Source organism: Talpa europaea (assembly GCF_964194135.1).
Source record: "Talpa europaea genome assembly, chromosome: 9".
NCBI classification, from domain to species: domain Eukaryota; kingdom Metazoa; phylum Chordata; class Mammalia; order Eulipotyphla; family Talpidae; genus Talpa; species Talpa europaea.
Genome location: NC_140076.1, coordinates 34488449 through 34510723, shown reverse-complemented (window position 1 = coordinate 34510723; position 22275 = coordinate 34488449). Strand labels below are relative to the sequence as shown.

Here is a 22275-nt window from a genome sequence, read left to right as displayed (position 1 = left end):
GGGAAATTTCCAGCTGACTTAAGGTGGGAAACTCTAGGGGGTGGAGTCTCCAGCCTGCCCAGAGGGTAACAGGAGGGCGCAGGGAAAGCACTGGAGAGGACTGGCCTCCTGAGCCTGAGCCCCTGACATCCCACACCTGGTGGTAGGCCCAAGATACCGCTCTGATGGTGGGTGAAGAAACCAGACAGCCCAGACAGGAGGAAAGAGAGCAGGAAGCAAGCCAGTGGCTGTGGGAGGCTTCTGAGCAGCAGCCCAGCCTCTGCTGTCGGGCTCCTGTGTCCCCAGTTCACAGCGAGGCCATTGCAGCTCAGAAGGGGTCTGTGGCTTGCCAAGCAGGAGATTGCTGGCTCCGCCTCTTGTGATGGTGACCTTGAGCAATTTACTGCCCCTCCCAGGGCTTTCAGTGGGGACTGGAGGAGCTGGCTTGGAGAGAAAAACAAAAGTTTCTCCAGTCCGCCTGCCCTCCCCACTGTACACCCCTCCAGGCGACTGCCTGGCAAAAATGGTAACTTCAAGTCGCACCTGCCACTCATTAACTCACCTTCCTGGGGCAACTTGAGGTGGGAGTGGGGGGCTGGGCTCTGCTTCCAGTCTGGGGCCAAGTTAACCCTTTTGGAATTGCAGAGGAAACTTGATAAATCCTGGGCCCCTCCCCTAACCAAATAAATCCCTGTGACACATATAGGAAACTTGTGTCAGGTGGGGGTGGGGGGGGCAACTCAAGGTCACACTGGGAGGTCAGGGCTAAGGCAGGATTCAGACCTCCATCCCCAGAATATAGGAAGAGCTAGGAACAGGAGGGGAGAGAGGGAAGGAAGCAAGGCATGGAGGAACCAGGGTTTGGATGGGGGACCCAGGGTTGGTGATGAGGGAAAGGCTGGGGTTTACAGAAGATCCACACAGTCTGGCTTGGTGGCTAAAGGCGGGATTGACATTTATTGATTCACTCAGTTGGTCAACAAATATCTACAGAGATCTTCCTGATGCCCAGTATCTTTTCTAGGCTTTCCTGAAGCTTGCTGGTGGGATTGTTAGGGGGAAAAGGATGTCCCAAGGCTATTTCCATATAGGCTTTGTGGACTCCACCCCCACCCCAGGTCAAAGCCAAAGACACTGGGAACTCCAAATCCCATCACCACCAAAGGGAAGGTGGCTGGGACCTGAGGGTGGGGTTAAGCAGCCAGGTGGATAGAAAAGGCAGACACGTGGGCTTTGGGGGACCCCATTTTGGCTCTCTGCCAGCTCGCAGCGTCCATCCGGCCAGCTCTGAGAGTGACTTTGGGTTTCCAGGTCATCGGATCGGGTAGGACGCATTAAAGACTTTATTTCCCTATTTTCTCCCTGAGTTGTACATTTTCCTTATTTCCTTTCCTCTTGTAAATAAACCTTTTATTAACCTTTTTGTGTGTGTCTGTAGTAGAGTATTCGTAAGTCCCTTTAAAGCGCGCGGGTGAGGACCCACAGCCAGGAACCCGTTTAATTTCAGGGTTGCTCTATAATAGGATGAAACATACAACAAACAAGCAAAGGACAAATTTTTAAAAGTAAAATGTTAAATGGTGACAGGTGTTAAAAAAACAAATGAGCAGGAAAGAGGCTGGCGTGCAGGAGGCCAGGTGGGATTCAGTTTTTTAACAGGGTCAAGGACGGCCTCGTGGAGAGAAGGTGAGGAGGTGACCCTGGGGGGAGTGTCTGGGAAGACAGTACCAGTGCCCAGGCCCACAGAAGGGTGTGGGTGGCAGAGAGTAAGTGGGGAGGGTAGACCCACTTACTTATTACAGGGCACTGGCCCTGTCTGCACACTGAATTAACGGTTTTGGGGCTCAAGTGAGCAGGGAGCCACTCAAGGTTCTGTGCTCCTGCTAGATCTGGGTTTGATCAGGCTGAGAGACACCACAGTGGAGACCACACTGAGAACAGACTACAGGAGCATTGGCAGGACTGGGATATTGGATGCGATTACAGGCCTGGAGCCCACCAGGCCTGAATGAAATATTGGCTCTGCTTTTCTGCTCTCTGATTTTACCTCTCTGAAACTCAGTTTCCACACGTGTTACATGGACATACCACCTTTAGCAGCCTTGATGGTGTGAAACAATGGCAGAGAGCCTGGCCCAATATGCCGGAAGCCCTCAGGGAATGCCACTTTTAGCCAGCTAACTAAACCTAGGACTTTGAGTCCTTGCTTGCTGTGTGACTGTGGAAAGGTTACTTCTCTGAGCTGGTTTTCTCATCTGTGAAATGGGGTGGAGATGTAGGGATGCAGAATGTGGCTGGACAGAAAGCAGACATTTCTGCCATTACCTGCAAACTAGAAGTAGTGAGCTCCCTGTTCTAGGAGGTATGGGAGCAGGAGCCAAATTTGACTTGATGGAGAAAGTGTTACCTCTATTAACAAAATCTGGCAATCTATCTACTTAATAGACAGCTGCCTCTGGGCTAAGAAACCTGTATGTATTATCTGATACACTTGCGTGAGCTGGCAAGTCAAGGTGCGCTCACAGTGTCAGCTGCTGTCATCTCATTTAATCCCCACAATTTAGTTCTCTGAGGCAGGAGCTGGTGCTACTGCTGTTCCCAATTCCCATTTTACAGATGAGGAAATGGAGGCAGAGAGAGGTCAAGTCACTTGTCCAAGGTCACTCAGCTGGGATGTGGTAGAACCTATGCACAGGGTGATTTGAATTCGGAGTCCATGTTCTTTTGGCTATAAACATGATACGACTTTAGGCCAGTCTTGGCTCTGTTTCTGGGCCCCGGTTTTGTCACTGCACAACAAAATCTCCCAGCTGACAGCCAGCACTAACTGCCAGCCACGAGCATGCTATGTTGGACATTCTGATGCAGCAGGGACCCTGATAGTTGCAGCCCCCAGCCCCCAACATCATGTGTGGTAAAAGAACTATCCAGCTGGGCCCAGGCTGCCCACAGAATCATGAGAGATAATAAAATGCATTTATTTGAAGCCATTTGTTAACAGCAATAGATAACTAAACCAGCACTCCACAACAAACACTGGTTGGGCACCTACTGTGTGCCAGGCATTGTGCTAGACACTAGAAGAGCTTGTCACTTATACTGACTTTGAATCACACTGGGCTCCTCCCCTGCAGTCTGAACCGGGCCTGGGTAGTAGTAGCATGCAGCTCCAGGTGTTGTCTCTCCAGAGGTGCCATCAACACCAAGGATGATGCTCTCATAGCTAGGGGGAGGCAGGGGGTGCTGGGTCCCAAGAAGGGGGTCTCCATAGATGTTGCATTTTAGGCCTTCCTCCATCGGGTATGCAGGTGGTGGCGGGGAAACCTCAGTCAGGGGATAGTGCACAGCTTCCTCATAGGTGGGGATGACACCCAGCTCTGGGGTCCTGTAGGAACAGGGGAAGAGACTGTTAGCAGGGGCTAGGGCAAACCCACATGCATACTAGAGAGTGAGGAAGGCTGGGTGCAGGGAAGGCTTCATGCCCCAGTCCAAACTTTTTGTGGGGTCCTGTATACCCTGTATACACAGTTAAAGCTTAGCATGAGCTGGCACCTGCCAGCCTCAGCTCTCCCACTCCACTCTCCCTACCCTGGAGATTGAGTGCCCCACGTGAGCTACCCAGCTTCAGTTCTATGCCTCTTCAGTTCTCTCTGCAGGGAAAGTCCTCACTTCTCTCACCTCCTGGCTGCTGGTGAGTCCCCACTTGTGCTTTGAGAGTCTTCTGGGAAGCTTTCCTGATTAGATCCCCCTCACCCAATAAAGCCCCACTACCTATTCTGGGCTCCCAGAGTATTCTCCTCTCTGTCACTGCATTGACCCCAATGGGTTGTGCCCCAGGGAAGGGACTGACTTTCAAGTGTCCAGGAGTTAAAGGCAGATATTTGAGGATGTTTGTTGAAAGACTGAGTAATGGTCCATGGGGAGAAAGACTTCCAACTTATTGTAATATCCATTACAAGATCGGGAGTTGTAGACATTCAGGACAGGATGAGAGACCTCAATTTTCCTGCCCATCTGAATGCTTGAGGCCCTGCTTCTCACACGCCTCAGAGAGGGAGGGCTCACCACCTACCAAGTTAACCACTTCTATCTTTGGACAGCTCAGCTGACTTGTGACTTGCCCCAACTTCACCGAAGTGAACCGCCCTGCAGGGACTTAAGGAAGAGACCTGGTCCTCCGAGGCAGCTCTGACCAGGCTCCCCAGGCTGGATTCCAAGTCCAGGTTACCAGAATCCAAGCCACACCAGTGCCTGGGAACAAGGCTGTCCCTCAGTCTTCTCAGTGTCCTGGTGGGTCACCTGTGGGGACCCACAGTCATTGCCCCATCTCCTCCCAGGACACTGGGGGTGGGAGTGTCACTGGCCCTAGGCCTGGGCTGCTCTACTGCAGGGGTGATATTGCCAGATAGGAGGTTCAGGGTAGGTAGGGGAAGTGACCATGAAGATCCCATCCCACACCAAGTGACCCAAGGGCCAGGTATGAGTCAACCCTGGCTGGTTCAACTCTCTGCTCTACCATGCCTCTTGATCTCTTGGTGGAAGATCATTGACCAGTAAGTCCATTGACCTGGGCCTCAATTTCCCTACCTGTAAAATGTGGACAATAACCAAGCAGCACCTACCTCACAGGACAGTGTGAAGATTAAGTGAGATGATGCAGGGGGCACTCAGTACACTTAGTAAATAGGAGTGGAAACAAAATCTCAAAGGTCTCCGTGAGAAAGGGTTGTAGGGACAGACTCTTGACAGGTCTCCTGCATGGCAAGCCCCACACAGGCTCTGGGAAGCTGTTACCTCCCCAAGGCCATCAGTTTGGAGCCTATGAGGGAACAATTGCATCCGTACCAGTGGGCCTGATTTTCTAGGTCAGTGCAGGAGGCTGGCTGGAAAGACAGAGGCTCTGGCAGGGGTGGGAACTTCACTCCAGAGGCCAGGGGAGGGAGCCCCTTCCTCTCCCCACTTCTCCAAGTCCTGGAGACGGGAGCCAGGCTTTGGGTATGCCTGGGGCCACCCAGCAGGTGACAGCTGGCAGGGCAGGGCACTGGTGCCAGGTGAGCTCAGCCTGCAGCAGGAAGTTTGCTTAGAGGGCAGATGTGGAATGGCCCTCCCACTGCTGTTACCTTAGTAGCCAGGAGGCCCACCCAGCCCTAAGTCTCCACAGTCACGGCCAGATGGCTGGGAACTTGGGAACACGAAGCCCTAGGCAGGGTGGCTATATTGCACACTCTAGGGAGGGGACCCACTTGTGTTGTTTTCTGGATGTGGCCTGCAGTGTGGCACCAGCTGCCACCATGGTCTCAGGTATAGGATGCTCAATGGAGGTTGGGAGCTCCCCTACTCTCGGGAACCTGGTGGGGACAGGAGACCTGGGCCTGGCACTAGCTCCTCTGCCCTTCAGCTGAGTCAAGTAAACACAGTAGGAAAAAGGGAAAGAGAGAAGGGATGAAATACTTTTCATGTTCCTGGCACCCTGGGGCTAGCAACTCTCCGTCATCTTATACATGCATGAAAGTGACCATCAGCTAAGGGACAAAGGCCCCGCTGTCTGATTGCAAAGCTCAAGATACTCCACCTGTCATACTCCTCATCCCCAATCACCTAAATCCCTCTACATCTCAGCTTTCTCTTCTGTAAAATGGGTCTAACCCTTGCACTTAGACCAGTCTCTGAGCAGTTAGTTACTAGAGCGTGTTGCAAACTGTAAAATACAGTAAGAGCAGTGGAAGTTAAAGTGTACATGAACTTCGCAGTGTATGTACTTCCCAATCTAGCACTCTTCTGTGCCCACCTGCTGTTCTAAGGGGGAAATTATGTCCCCGATGGCTCACAGATGAGGACTTAATGAGACATGGCTCAGATAATCTAAGTAACATTGTCAAGGACACACAGCTTATAAAAGAAAGAGCAGAGACTGATGCTGGTGTCTGAATAAATCCAGGCTCTCTCTGCTATACTCTCCGAGGGTGGGGGCCCAGGGACATCTCCCATCCAGCCACCTTATTTTAGGGCTCATACTTAAGATAGGAGCTCTCTGAGGCAAGGATTTTTTGTCCACTACTGCATTGTCAGTGCCCTACATAGGATTTAGTGCATAGTAGGTGCTCAGTAAACAGTGGTTAAATGCATGAAAGAATAAGTTGATGAATAAATGGGGAAACAGAGGTCCCATGAGGGGACTGGACAACCTCAAGCCATCGGCCTAGAAGGAAGGCCTTTGTCTCTCATCTAAATTCACCCCCAGAGGGCAGGACACCTACAGGTGGGAACAGCAAACAGCAGAGTGGCCTCCCCATGGGGGCCGGCTGCTGGATTCACAAATAGCAGGTTAGGTTGGGGACAAGAAACAGCCATTAGCAGAAACAACCTCCCTGACATCCAGGTCTGAATCTAAGACTCCAGCCTCTGAAACCACTGGACCATGAGCACCCTGCAGCATCCTGGGTAGGCTTCCTCCCTGGCCTGACTGGGCATGGTGACCACACCCCACTGCCACCATCATGGCCTGGATCCTGTTGGGTCAACATGGCTGTTTATACAGACAATAACCACCCTTGGATGAAGACCCAGCTGGGCAGGGAAGGCACAAGCTCTAGTCCAGAGAACCCTGAGGCCTGGCCTGGTTCCAAATGACCATTAACATACCATGTGACCAGAAAGGTCATTGGTCTCCCTGAGAACTAGGCTTCCCATCTGGGAAGTGAAGGATTTGACTGCAGAGTCCCCCAGGTCCTGCTCTTCTCTCTAACACTAGGTCAGACCAAGGCCTGACCATTTAGATGAAGCAGCCTCTGTTGAATGCTCTATTGTCTCTGGTCCTGGGAGTTATAGGCCAGAAGCAGCTACATTCTGGAACTCTGAATGCATTTCCCTCTAACTTGGGGAAGACAGGTGCCCAGGTCCCAACTCAGCTCAGGGATAGCTGGCTCAGCCCCCAACCCACCTAAATCCAGGGCCTACAGATAGGGTTGGGAGAAGGCCAGTTTTGCAGCCCTCAGACCCTGCCATTTTCTAGCTGCGTGACCCTCACCTTCTTCCACAAATGACAACAGTCTTACTTTACTTGCAGACAGTGTCGCCTTACATGGGTGGACAGAGGGGCTGGAGGAGAGGCATGCAGGCCTCTGATAGGTAAGCACCCCTGACACGCGTGAGTGAATATATTTTACATGGGCCATGCATGCAGTCTCAGCAGGGTAAAAACTGGTTCTTGGAATCTTGGTGATACTCTGTCTATAAAGCACAGGTATACATACAGGCCATGAACAAATATACAGTGTATCTGTGGTATTAAAGTTCCAAGGGGGGCGGGGAGGTTAAGGGGAGAAATGCCTTAAAAGGTCTCTTAGAAGTAGCCATGATACAAATAAGTTGAGAAATACTATCTCAACACAAACTTTTGCCTCCACCCCCACCTCACCCCTGAGCCTTAGCACGTGCTCTTCCGCCTGCCTAAACAGCCTCTCTCCGCCTGTCCACTTGAGAAAATGTTGACATTTACTGTGCACCTACCCGGTGCCAGGCACTGGGCTAAGTCTTACATGCACAGAGTCTCATTCCATTCTCCCCATGGCTCCTCAGGTAGGAAGTGGGTGAGAGCACAGACTCTGGGACACACCTGCTGGGTGATCTTGGGCAAGTTGTTTAACATCATGGTGCCTCAGTTGCCCATCTATAAGTGGAGTTAATAACTCCGTTTATACCTACTTCATGGGCTGCTGTAAAGACTGAGTGAATAAATGAAAAACAAATAGAACAGAGTCAGGTACATGGTATTAGCAAGTATCACCCAAGTGTTTACTATTATGGTGGCTTTTATCCCCATTTTATTCAAATGAGAAAGCTGAGGCTCAGTGGGGTTGCACAAACTACTTGAAGTCCTACAGCTAGTTAGTGATAGAACCAGGGGAAAACCCCAGTAGTCTAACTTCTGTGCCTGGGCTCTCAATCTCTCTACTACTCTTAGTACTACTATGTTTAGTTCATTTGTGACCTCTTCCAAGAAGCCTTCCTATATTTCTCCATATCTCCACAGGACCGTGTCTACCCCTCTCTCACAATTCTACTACTGTTTTGTCCACATCTGCCTCTGTGATGGGGCTTTAAACTCTTCCTCAACTGTATTGATCAGACTTCAAGTCCCCAGGGCCATAGGTTAGGTCTGGTCCAGAAGAGGACTCCCAAGAGAGTTTGCTTAGCAAATGCCTGATGGCATGATGATGCCCCAGCTATGCTCTCCTCCCTGCCACCCCCCACCATACACACACACCCTGCCCTGCTGACCTGCAGCTCTCCTTCTCCAAGGGCTCCACAGTGAGGTAGTACAGGTCTCTGGAAAGGTAGTATGGGTCCCATCCAGGTGGACCCCAGGTGCTGACTTTGACAGACCATAGCAGGCCCAAGAGCAACAGCAGGCCACCTGCGCCACAGCAGAAGAAGCTAACCGACCTGAGCAGAGTACTGGGTGCCTTGGGAGTGAGGTGCCCAGTGGGTGGGGTTGACTGGTTTGGCTGGGCACCCATATCCCCCTCACTCCACCAAGCGAAGCACAGCGTCCCGGCCACCAGAACCACCATGCCGCTGACCGTCAGGCAGTAGCGCAGGGTGGAGGCCATGCGGCCCCTGTCACACATCTGGACATGAAGGAAAGAGAAAAGGAAATGGGTCATGTGAGCAACCGGCTGGGTTCAGGAGATCTGGGTGGTAATCTTCTGCCTAAGCTTCATGGTACAATCTAAGAGAGCTCATTTTTCTCCACCTCTGTGCCTCAGTTTCCCCATCTGTGAGATGGAGACGAGGCTCCCAACTTTGAAGGGCATTTTTGAAGGTGACAGATAATGTCTCTCAAATTTCTAGTACCATATTTGGGAACCATTAAGGCTGGCCAGCTTCACATCTGGCCTCTTTCCAGGCTCAGAGACCTCATCTGCCTGGTGGGTAGAAGATACCCCCGATCCACAGTGTCTCCCACCAGCTGAGAGGGAAGAGAGTGAACATTTGAGGGGTCCAGGATCAGGGCTTGCTGGTTGCCACTGCCTCATTCCCCTGTCACAACCCCATGACGTCAACACTGTCATCGCCATTTGACAGAGGAAGACACCGAAACCCAGGACCAGAAAAGGAGCAAGTGTGAGAGAGGGCATTGAGAAGCCTGAAGCTGCAATTCATGTCAGAAGCAAAACTTTGTGCAAAAAGATGTTCTCAGTGGCCTCCTTTTATAATGGTACTAATATGGAAAAAGACTAAATGGCCAGTTATAGGGACATGGTGAGTAAACCAGGGCATAGTTTTTAGGTGGAATATTAAAGATCATTTGTAAAAAGCAAGTTCATCACAAATGCGTTACAACACAGAGGAAATACTGCCATTTTACTTTTTTCAGTGTAGTGTACGGAACCATGCAGACAGTGTTATCTCAGTTAGATAAAGAAAAAACCACAGGAAAAGGAAAGAACCTGGGAATAGACTAGCCCCACATCTTACAGGCAGGAAGGACTGAGACCACAAGCACATCACCCCCAAAGCCAGCCTCTGGTCCATCCACCTGGGATCTTGCCATTATCTTCCCGTAAGACTCAGCTTGGCTCTCACCCAAGGAGGCTTTGCTGGTGACACTTCAAATACCCAAGTGCCCTGGGCCTTCTTGGACCACAGCCCTTATCAACCTGTGTCTCATTTCTGTTTTGCTCTTCCCACCAGTGTGCTCGCTCAGGCCAGGCTCCATATTGGCCCTGTCCAGTGCTATCTTCCCCATGCCAGGCACAGTAGTAACTGCTCAATAAACGCCTCTTAAGGAAACTTTCTTAAATGAGACTTCTTGTACAAAAAAGCCTCCCCGCAGCCAGGAAGGACCTGGAGAGGAGATTAACTTCTCAACTGCCTGGGCTGCTTACTTAGCCCTATAAAGGGCAGGCTCCCTAGCAGGCTGCTATGAGGATTAATGGGGGCCAGCCTGCTCTTCTAAAAGCTGAGCCAGTGGAGCGGGGGCTGGGGAATTCCAGGCCTGGGAGAGAGTCCATGCCTCAGTACCCTCCTCTGTAAAATGGATGCAACACCACCTATTGTCCATACTACCACGGAAAGAACTCAGGGGCCACTTTTCTGTAAAGAACTAAACCATCTCAACAAGAAGGGGTTCAAACCATCCCATGTAAAAACACTGGGTAAACTGAAACCCAGGGCCAGCCAACCAGTCAGAGCATTTAGGAGGATACCTGGGTGTCCCCGCTCTGCCTGTTGTAGAGCAACCCCGATACAAAACGGGGTGCCTGACTGTGGGTCCTCACCCGCGCGTTTAAAAGGACTTATCAGTGCTCTACTGCAGGCACACGCGAAAGGTTAATAAAAGGTTTATTTACAAGGGAAGGGGAAATGAGGAAATGTACAGCTCAGGGAGAAAAGTGGGAGACAAAGTTTTAAATGAGTCTTACCCTATCTGCTGATTAGGAATTCCAAATGGCTCTGAGAGCTGGCAGCCAGCCAGGAGCCCTGAAGTCAGGAGGGGAGCGACAGAGCGAGAGACCCCAAGGCCCACGTGTTTGGTTTTTATATCCACCTGGCTGCTTAACCCCACCCTCAGGTCCCAGCCACCTTCCCTTTGGTGGTGATGGGATTTGTCTTTCCCAATGTCTTGATGGCTTTAGTCTGGAGTGGGGGTGGGGTCCACAAAGCCTGTATGGGATTAGCTCAGGACATCATTTCCCCCTCACATGCCCACCAAGTCACTGGTTAAGCTGAAGGAAAAGATTCCAGGTGGGACGGGCGTTAGCAGAAACCAAGACGCTCCCGAAGGCGGGAGAAAAGGAAGCTTACCCCTACCTCGGGCGCAGTCATCACCCGGCCAGCTGTCAGACGTGGTGCAGGCGCGCAAGCATGGTGACAGTCAGACGGGAGCCTGGAGCGAGCCTGGACACCCCGGCTGGGTCTGCAGGCCACCGCCCCAGGGGCAGCCCCTAACCCTCCTCTCTGCGCGCGGCAAAAATGCTAAAGTCCTGCTCCAGGTCTCGTCCAGGGGTCTCGCTCTACGCCGACCCCCAGCCCGGGTCTGTTCTTACTCCAGCCGCCCCTCACTGGGTACTGAGACTGGCTTCACCCGAAGGGCATCCGCCGAGGGGCTGCGCGCTGCCCCACTAGGCTTGGCAAGCCCGGGGTGGCACTACGCCCCTCCACCCCCACGCTGCCGCCCCGAGATCGCGCGGGGCCGGGCCTCGCCCTGGACTGCGGAGGTGACCAGCCCCCGTCCCGCCCCGCCCCGCCCCGCCCCGCCCCGCCCCGCCCCGCCCCGCCGGAGCTCCGACGCCTGCGGCCAGGCCCCCGGGCGCGCGCTGGGGCTCCGGGCGCCGCCCGCCCCACCTTTCTGGGATCCGCGTGCTGGCAGCTCCCGGGCGGGCGGGCGGAGCCTCCAGGTGGCCGCCGCCCTCCGCCTCCCCGCCCGGCCTTAAAGCGGCCGCGCCACCGGGGCTGGGGGGGTTGGGGTTTTCTAGCGCGGGGGGCGGCCCCACCCGGGAACTGGCGGGATCGTCTGACCTCGGGGCTGTCCCGCCCCCACTAGCCCAGCCGGGGCGCTAGAAGTCCTGAACCCACACCGCCCCACTCCATCTTGAGCCAGGGAAACTGAGGCCAACGGAGGGACGGGCTCTTTCCTAAATGTCCAGCGAATGCCCGCTTGACATAACTGTCTTTTTCTTCTCTTAGTGGCCAAGCCGTGCAAGCCCTCCTGGGGCCTCCAGGTCCTCACATCCTGAGGAGGAAGACATTCTCAGAAATAATGGGCGGCTGTGCTTCCCCCAGCCTGACAGGAGGTCACTGCCCCAGGAGCAGGCTGCCGGCCTGCTGGGTGACCTGCCTGGCCTGCACCCTCTTACTGCATGGCTCAACCCACCTGAGGAGTGTTGGGCATGGCCCCTGAACAAGTGTCACTTTGTGGACATTGGATTTGGGAGCCTGGAGTGTTGTTTGGGCATGGGGGGGGGGGTATGAGGGGTGATTCCTGGAGAATTCCTCACCTTTCTTAAGTTGCTAGGGAGTCCTCCTAGGAAGGTGGGAGCCGGCAGCAGGGTGGGTGGTACCCTGGCAGAAGGAACAGCATGTACTAAGGCTAGGCAGGTCACAGACTGCTGAAACCTCCACAGACTCATGTGGGTCAAAGGAAACTGACTCTGAATCAGTCTGGGCCTGGGTTTTGTTTTTGTCTTTTCCTGCTGCTCCAACCAGCCAAAGGATAGGGCCAGATTCCCCTCAGCGGTAGTCGGTAGTCGGGATGCCCCACCCAGCTGGTGGTGACTAACTGCTCCCAGCCCAGCAATGCAGAAGGTCTGAGCTGTGTGAGTCCAGTGGAAGTTGAAGCTCAGAGAGGGGAAGCCTCAGAGTCATGGAGCAGGTGGCAGGCCCCAGGCCCCAAGTCCTAAATTCATTTCCCAGGAGAGATGCCATCCAAGAGCATTAGCTTTCTCTGAGCAGTCTGCTTCTGACCTGAGGCCTTTCACATGGTCTCTCTTTCCACCTTCACTGTGTGTGGTCTGTATAAATGCTCCCATTTTACAGACAGGAAGCTGAGCATCAGAGAGGAGCAAAAGCTTGCCAAGTCTACAGAGATCAGGAGCCACTGAGCTGAGACAGGAACCAGGCAGACTTCAAAACAGGACATCCTTCAGCTTGCTCTTCTCAATGTGGAACTGGGGACCAGCTGCCCAGAGACCCATCACCCCAGCTCTTGGAGCCCTTGGGGCTTGCTCAAGGGCGATGTGAGGATGCCATGAAGCTATCAGCCCTACTCTTTTTTTTGCTGGGGCAGGCAGCTTTTGGGGTGGTTATACCCCTCACTGATTAATACTTACCTTCCCCTCCTGCCTGTAGGTCCAGGACTGGGTCACAGGTTGGGGACGTTGAGGTCCAGCCTAGGCACACCCCTGACCCTGCTTAAACTTGTGTCCCCTGACTCAGAATGGATCCTCAGGCCCAGAATGGGAGAGGTCATTACTTCTGTTCTTCGTCACTTCCAGGTTAGGAGAAGCTTATCATATCCTTCTCTTTGAACCTCTGTGTCCTTTATATGTGGAGACAATGGTACCTCCTTCCCAGGGTAGTAAGTGTGTTAAAGATCTCATCCATGAGGAGTGGGCAGGGAGCATTATCATGTGATAGAGTGACTCTATTGGTGACTCTCCCCCAATCACTGGTGACCTCCCTGAGTCAGGGATCCGATATGTAGTGGCTCAGGGCCCAGCAGAGCCAGCAGGGCTGGGACTAGAGGAGGCTGGGACTGGGTGCTGATCAGAATCAGGGGTCTGGGTTCCTCAGGGTTCTGCCTCTGTATTCCTCTTCCCCACCTTTTGGAGTTCTGGTCCCAGCGCCCAGGTCCACCATAATGTCCAGTACCGTGTAAGTACATCCCACAGCTTGGATGTACTTACAAACCTTTTCAGAACCTGCAGCTTCAGGTTCTCCCTGGCACCTGCTGGGTGACTCCTAAGAGAAAGTCAGTCACCGACTTCTGCCTCAAGGACATGGAAGAAGGGGCAACTTCTTGTACCCAGTTACTCTATGTCACATTTCTTGTTTGTTACCCGTCATCCAGACTGAGAGAAGGGTCTTGCCCAGGTCACATAGCGATTTGGAGGGGGAGAGGGTGGAAGGTGCTAAAATCTCCATGATTCTCAATCTTTCAGTCCATCTGCATTTTCCCATATTGTTTGCTACCATATTGTTTGCTACCACCTCTCAAAGGCTTCTCTGCCAGCTCAAGTTTCCAATCAGCACCCCAATCAGTCCCTCGCCTGCCTAAACCTGTCAGTGCTCCTCCTGTCCCCATCCTCAGATAAGGACGCCAGCTCCCAAGTATCCATGCTCTGTCTCTTTTTTGAGCTCCCCCCACTGACTCCTGAACTCATCAGCCCTCTGTCCCCATACCACACCATTGCCCAGAAGGCCCTCCCTCCCCACCAGCTTCACCTGGTGAGCTCATATACGTCCCCCAAGGCTGGGTCACAGGTCTCCTCTGGGTGACTTCTCAGAGTCCCAAAGCAGCACTGTCTGGTCCTGTTCTCCCCGGTGCCCACAGTGCCCACAGCTTTATCCCTCATGTCACAGCCCCAAGCATACCAGAAAAATAAAGCCATGGGCCCTCCTTTCTTTCCCAATAAGAAGAAATCACTGGACGTGGCAGAAAATTTAGAACATATCAGTGTTAAAAGAAATCAGAATATCTCCCTTCACAGATAAAGAACAGCCTCCCACCCTGTAAGGGAAGACAAACATTTCTCTAAATGCAGCCTTCTCGGCGCAGGTCCCACTTACCCTCTCACCCCTACCTTCTTGGGCAGGTGATCCTGGGGTCCGTGGGCTCAGGCCACATTTAGAAAAGCAGCAAGAAATAAGCACTGGAACCAGATAGAACTCTCAGCTTTGTTACGAGAATTGAATGAGTTATTATATAATGTGCATTATTATATAATGTGACTCATACTAAGTGCTTAATAAATTGGCTGCTATTATTATTATATCTGTAAAGAAGCAATGAGAGAATACATGCTCTTAGAAAAGCATCCTCCCTCTCTCCCTTACTCCTGCCTCCAGGACTGGAGTCAGTGTCCTTTGCAGAGCCATTACCGAGAGACAACCCACCATTGTAACATTTTGATCTAATTATTTCCAAATGTGCACATTTTCAAAAATCTGATCACGCATTGTGTGCCATTTTAATGGGCTTTCATTTTCCTTCAGCACAATCCATCTGAACATCTTTCCATACCCCGCCCATTCTAAGTAGAGTTTAGCTATCTGCTCTTCTACTGATAGCATCCTCAGGCAGGTACAGCCAGCTCATGCCCTGGCCCCACCCCACACCCTTGTGCCACCTCAAAGCCTGTACACAGTAAGCCCACCACGGATATGTGCTGACAGTAGCAGAGCATGTGCAGTGGAGGGTTGCACGGCCCGCCACGTAGGAGCACAGAGCGTTTCTATAGAGAGGGAGGACAGCTCAAGGGTGAGGGGCAGCCCAGGGACCTCAAGCCATGCAGCCAAGGCCAGTCAGGCCCGGGAGAGGGAATATCATAAAGAATCTCTGCATATTCTCACAAGCCCAATAGCAGTAGGTTCTGACCTTCGAGGTCATGAAAGAGGGGTTTTAGATCCGTGTTCTCAATCAGGGGTGATTTTCTCACCCCCACCAACCCCAGAGGACATTTGGTAATGTATGGAGATATTTTGTTGTCACCTGGGGGCTGGGGGCTGGGTGAAGAAAAGGTTTGAAAACTACTGATCTGTTTTGATCTCTGTTTTATGGGCTCAGAAAAGGAATATGAGTTGCCTGAGGACACACAGTGAATTGAAGTATGGCAGGGACCCAGATGGGCTCCTAAGGCCCTGAGCCCTTTTCTGGTTTCTCAGTCACTGTTTAGAATCCCTGATGCCTTGGGCTAGCAGTCAGGCCCCTGGAGGGCAGAGGGGAGAGAAGGAGGGAAAGCGGAGTTGGCAGGACCAACTGTGCCCAGGACCCAATCTGGCCCACTGCCTGTTTTTATATAAAGTCAACAAACTGACAATGGTTTTTACATCTTTTAATGAATAAAGAAAATCAAAGGAAGAATATTTCATGATACATGAAAATTTTATGAAATTCAAATTTTAATGCCCGTAAATAAAGTTTTGTTGGAACATAACCATGATCAATCTTCACCTATTACTTGTGTGCTATAATACTAGAATGAAGTAGATGTGACAGAAACCATCTGGCCCCTAAAACCTAAAATACATACTGTCTGGGCCTTTACAGAAAACGTTTGCCAGCCCTTGCCCTAGTTGCTCTGGCTCAGCCCTGCCTCTAATATGCTCTGCCATCCTAGGCAAGTAACCACACCTCTCTGGGCCTCCTCACTTAAGGATAAACCATCTCTGCACAGATCGGGTTCTGTATTAGTTTTCTATTGTTACATAACAAATTACATGAACTTAGAGATTTAATATGACACCTACTATCTCAGTTCTGTAGGTCAGAAGTCCACATGGGTTCTGGAACTCACCTAAGTTCTCTGTTCATGGTTTCTCACATGGTAAAAGGTCAAGGTGGGAGCTGGACTTGTTAGGGGGAAAAGGATGTCCCAAAGCTATTTCCATATAGGCTTTGTGGACTCCACCCCCACCCCAGGTCAAAGCCAAAGACACTGGGAACTCCAAATCCCATCACCACCAAAGGGAACGTGGCTGGGACCTGAAGGTGGGGTTAATCAGGTGGATAGAAAAGGCAGACACGTGGGCTTTGGGGGACCCCATTTTGGCTCTCCACCAGCTCGCAGCGTCCGGCCAGCTCTGAGAGTGACTTTGGGTTTCCAGGTCGTCGGATCGGGTAGGACGCATTAAAGACTTTATTTCCCTATTTTCTCCCTGAGTTGTACATTTTCCTTATTTCCTTTCCTCTTGTAAATAAACCTTTTATTAACCTTTTTGTGTGTGTCTGTAGTAGAGTATTCGTAAGTCCCTTTAAAGCGCACGGGTAAGGACCCACAGCCAGGAACCCGTTTAATATCGGGGTTGCTCTATAACAGACTGAGATTTGTCTGGAGGCTCTGGGGAAGAATCCTGCTACCAGTCTCATGTAGGTTATTGGCAGAATCCTGTTCCTTGTGACTATAGGACAGAGGCTCTGTTTTCTCTCTGTTCTCTCCAGTTGTCAGCTAGGACCTGCTCTCATCACCCAGGGGCCATGCTCAACCCCTGCCCCATGGACCCTCCTTCTCAGCAATGGAGAAACCCTCCACCCCATCATATCTGCCTCCTGCTCTGTGGTGTTTTGCCACATACCCAGAAAGCAAAGGTCACCAGAGCCATCTGAAAATGCTGTCCATAGCTGGTGCTGTGTGTGTCCAGGGAGTATGTGTGTTGTAACACTTTTGCTATAGGATCATGTCCCCTGGGCAGGGTGGTGGGCCCAGAGAACAGTGTTCAGAAAGAATTTGGGAATCAACCAGATGGTGACAAGAGCTTGCCTCTGAATACTCCCTGATGGGGACACTATAGTGAGTGCCCCAGGATTTCTAGGTGAGTTAACAGGGAGGCTTCCCAGAGGTGACATCTGAACTGGTTGTGATATATATAGGTCGAACTTAACAGGCAAAGAAAGGACTGGATTGGAACAGCTCAAGACACAACACTCATTACCAAGGTTACACCATTCTTGTGTTGTCAATGAACATATGGTTAGGTTTTTGTATAAACGAGCTATTAAGATTTCTCAACAAAACAAAAGTTAGCCTCAGCTGACGATCTTCCTAATGTCAGACACTATGCTAGGTACACTGTATTCTTAGGTGATTTAATCCTCAAAGGCATGTAGGCATGGTAGTATTATAGACATACCTCCATGAAAGAGAGGTCCCATCTCCCCGACCCCTACCTACATGCAGTGCCTTGGATTTCAGATCCCGGTGCACCATGAACTGAACTTCTTCAGCAGGGGGAGCTACTGGGAACTAAGGGCAGAACTGAATGGCCAAATGAAGCTATGAGACACAGAAGGCAGGTGGGTTCTTGGGCTCTTGCTTCTCTGGCTTTGACTTGCATGCTGGGAAGAACACTTAGAGGAAACAGGTGGAAGAGACACGTGGAGAAACTTGGAAGAGACACACAGAGAGATACTTGAGGAGGTTGACAATGGCAGCTATTATCTTGAGTTGTATTTTTGCATCTTTCTTTCTGTCCCAAACTTCAGCCTGGTCCCTTTTGCCTCTTTCCTGTGGTTCCCTGCCAAAAGATACATTAGACTTGTGGCAAGGTTTTGGCCCTGCTTTAGGCTAACCTGTTAGGCCATGAGGGGATGGATAATTTGGGAAGTTTTTTTGGGAAACGATTATTTATTAGGACTATTCTTTCATCTCTCTCTATGCACACTAATTCTATTAAAGGCCTTTCACAAGAAGAGTTTATTTCTTTTACCTTTGTGTGCATGGCTCACTGGATCCCTTTAGAGCATGCACCCCTTACCATTTGGTATTCTTCAGTTGCACACTAACAGTAATATTTTGTTTTGTTACAGTTTTATTAAGATATAATTGACTTAACATAAACCTCACCCATCTAAAGTATACTACTCAGTGGCTTTTAGTGTGTTTGTCTTCAGCCTGATAACAATAAGTTCTTCATGCATGCCCTATTCATTATTGCTCTGCTCCTATTTTTTATTGCAGACAAACCATAAAACCAGGCAAAACTGTCTAAAACCAAGATGGCGGTAGAAGCAAGACAAAGCAAGCGGTAGAAGCAAGCAAGGGCTAAACCACAGCCTCACTACTATGGCAAAAATCATGCCCACCAGCGCCATGACATACCCGGCCAAGACCAAACTTGGGGAGAAAAAGGAGCTTGAATATAATTCCTGGAAAACCCTACCGATTTCTCCGAAAACCTTCTGTCAAAGACCCATTAACCTCTCCCCTTCCTTAGCACTCTCCCATCAAGTCCCTGCTTCTACCCAGTTTTGGGGAGATGACCTTTGAGACAGTAAAAGACCATTTCCTCAGGATGCTGGCTCCTGATTAAACCTGATTTCCTTCCATCAACGCTTGCCTCTCGAGCTTTGGCTCATAAGAGGGAAGTAGCCAGACCCCAAATTCCTGTAACGTATTCACTGAGTTGGGCACATATCCCCACAATCAAGTTGAGAACATTTTCATTGCACCAAAAAGAAGCCCCCCCCAATTAAACATCATACTCTAATTGCTCCATTCCGCTCAGCTGTAGGCAGCTCCACTAATCTACTTGCCATCTGCAGGGATTTGCTTACCCTGGACATTTCATGTAGATGGAAACACATATGATCTTTCATGTCTGGTTCTTTACTTGCATAATGTCTTCAAGGTTCGCCATGTGTAACATATGACAGTACTTCACTCCTCTTTATTGCCAAATAACAGCCCATTTTGTGAACAGATCACATTTTGTTTACCCTAAGTTAATTTTGAGTTGTTTCTACCTTTGGACTGTTGTGAACACTGCTTCTGTGAACATTCAGGTAAACGTTGTTATGTGGACATATGTTTTTATTTCCCTCGGTTGTACAACCTAGGAGTAGGTTTGCAAGATCATATGGTAACTAGGGCCTCCCCTGGTGGCGCAGCGGTTGAGCACTGGGCTGCGAGGCTGCCCGCAGCCTCTGCAGCGCTGGTTCGTTCCCCAGCCGCTGGTGAGGGTCCCACAAAAAAAAAAAAAAAAAAAAAAAGATCATATAGTAACTATATTTAACTGATTGAGGATAAGGTAGGAATTTTTATCTCCACTTTAGTACTGAGGAAACTAAGGCTCAGAGAAGTTAAAACCACCAATCCCCCAAATCAAAGAGCAGAGCAAGTTTAAAATGAGGTCAAGATTATGCTAAGTGAAATAAGGCAGAAGGAGAAAGGCAAATATCAGATGGCTTCACTCACATGGGGAATATAAAGAAACAAAGGACAGACAAAACTAAACCAAAATAATAAACCCCAGAAATCTGACTATAGAGTTGAGGTTACTACAGGGGAAGTGTGGAGGGTGGGGAGTAAAGTGAGGCAGGAACCCAATAGTCTATGGTGAAGGAACTTGGGTGCTTTCGTGGAGGGACGGGTGCTGACACATATCTGAGAAGGTGTGACCTATGCCTCTAAATCATTCATACTTTTGTAAGCCAACATTACTGCAATCAAAAATAGTGCAATTAAAAATTAATAAACACACAAAAATAAAATGAGTTCCATCCAACATTGAAGCCCTCTACCTCCTACCTCTTGGTATAAAATAATACAAGGTCTCTTATAACCATCTCCCTCTTAAAATATTAATTTCTTAAGAGCGAGGGTCTTTGTTTTAGCTGATATAGTCAAAAAGTCTAGTGCCAGAAGAGGCTTGGCACATAGTAGGCACTCAATAAATACTCATTAAATGAAGGAGAGATTGAGTCAATATGGTTGATATGCATGTGGGTGAATGAGGTTGTGGGAAATCTCCCAAATTCCTTTTGGATCCAAAGCTGCAGTTTTGGTGCCGGGGTGAATTTCTCAGGCCTTGCAGCTGGCTCCAGCAGCCCTGCCAGGGACCCACCCTGCAAGGGACGTGCTCTTCCCTGTAGTCAGCCTTGAAAGACCTGTGACCCGTGGTCTCTAGCGGCCCGCGGGTTCCTGGAATTCTGTGCCTGGGGGACAGTCTATTCATGGACAGGCAAGGAACTGTGTGCTCTGAGCTCATGTTCTAAAAAGGGAAACTGCCGTCTGTGGTAAGAAAAGGTTTAGAACCTCAGGGCCTCGGCTTCCTTGGAAGGCATTTTCTGCCCAAGTGAGCTGTGCCTGGGCTATTCTGGGGCTTCTCCTGGGGGAGCCTGGGCTGCCAGAGTAGGGGGATGGGGGAGATGCATGCCAGTCCAGCCAGAGGAAATCTGGGAGCCAAAACAAAGGCTGTGAGCCAAGAGGGTCTGTGCATGGAGGGCTGACGGCAGCCTTGACTCCAAGGGTGACCTCCAGGAGTGGAACAGACCCATAAAAAGTCTCAGATCCTGGGAAAGAGCCAGCTGCTCCCTCAAAATCTAGAGTCTGAGAGGGGTGCAGCCAGCCTGCCTGTCAGTCTGGAGAGCTGTTCTCTCAACAGGCGAGAAGAGGAGGGGAGAGAAGAGAGCCTCTAGCAGGCAGGGGATGCTGGTTAGGTCCTGACTGGGACTTGAGCCTTGGTCAAGTCTCTGCCTCCTCTCAGCCTCAGTTTCCCTATCTGTAAAAAGTGTGTGTGTGGTGGTGGGTGGAAGGGGAGGAGGGGCTTTCAAGTTCCAGACTCTATTTTGGGCCTTAATTTTTCTCTCCATCCCCCTCTTCTGAATGTGACTCCCTAGTGTACAAGTTCCCAATCAAGTCTCAGGAATCCTGGACTCTGAGGGGTCCCAGGGTGGACACACTAAAGGTATATGGAGTTGTTTCTGGAATGACCTACCTCTACTCTAGGACTTTTGAGGACCCCTATTGCCTGCCTCAGCTCCTGCCTCCAATGCCCATCCACTCCCAACCCCGGTCCTACTCACTCAATGACTGATGTCCCATAAGAACCTCCGATGTACCTAAATTTCATTTAATCTAATAATGCAAGGGTCAATTGTGAAAAAAATGACAGCAATTTTAATAAAACATACCTACTAATGGCCCATTCAAACCAAATAACTATTCCCCAACCCACCTCCCATGCCCCCACACCCAAGATGTTCTGTTTCCCATGGTCAATACAAAGGGCACCTACACTTACCCAGGAGAGCACACGAGCAGCAGCAAAGGCAGATTCTGGGAGAAATTCAATCACATGCTCCCCTTCTTGGCCATGGTTCCTTCACGTTAAATGAGGGGTTGGACTGGATGGTCTCTGAGGCTGCTGACAGGTCTGGGTGCTATAATTTTTCTCCCAATGTTGCCATTAGGCTACATAGTGACCCTGGTCAAGTCATTCTCTGCGGCCTCAGTTTCCCTACCAGTAATTGAGATGGTTGGACCAGATGAGTTTTGAACCAGAAGTAGGAAAAACACTAACATTGGAGGTAGGACACCTGGACACACTTAATTATCTACTCACTTGGGGCTCTGGATCATTTCCTTCCCAGGTCAAGACACAGATCCCCCGGTCCTCATATCAGATGGGAAGGCTGGTCTCCCAGTCCCCAAGGACCGCCTTTTCACTGCCCTGACATTCTGGGACTCAGTCCCTTATGCCATTTATCTAATAACACCAGGATATATTACCTCCTCTCATCGTTCTGGAAGCTTGGGGACTGTTCTTCAGAACAATCGAAGATCCCTTAATCGCTGTGGCTCCCCAGGCAGAGAGAAAAGTTGGCCACCAGGTATTTATATTCCATTATTTGAATAGAGAATTCATATATTGTTCATAGCTTACCTAAAAATACTGACCAATTAAGACCTCATGAAAACACTCGTAAACATCTATTTAATAAATCAGTAAGAACTGCTACAAATATGAAGTAGATAACCTTTCCGTAAGATGAAGGATTGACTAGCTGTTATTAACACAAAATGATACTATATGTGATCAGATACACGTATTTTATCTTTCAATGAACTATATTGAAAGATAAACTATATTGAAAGATAAATAGTATTGTAAACTACAATGAAATGCTATATTAAATATGTATCAAATACAAGAACCCCTTAGTATCATAAAATACATAAGTTAATTTGAATAATAGGGGGGTTGCCTGAGTATGACGGCTTCAAGGAGGCAACATCAGCTGCAGATGGTGGGTGCAGCCACTTGAGGCTGCTCTGTGCCCACATCCCAGGAACC

The 22275-nt window shown here is 50.2% G+C and overlaps 1 protein-coding gene across 1 annotated transcript; it reads right to left on the bottom strand.

Annotated features, from left to right (window-relative positions):
• Positions 1–3069: 3069 nt before the first annotated feature.
• Positions 3070–8609, bottom strand: TMEM61 (transmembrane protein 61; the record flags this gene model as incomplete). Its single annotated transcript, XM_084242315.1, has 2 exons — positions 3070–3364; positions 8260–8609. The coding sequence occupies 2 exons, from the start codon at positions 8607–8609 to the stop codon at positions 3070–3072; spliced, it is 645 nt and encodes a 214-aa protein (XP_084098441.1).
• Positions 8610–22275: the final 13666 nt, after the last annotated feature.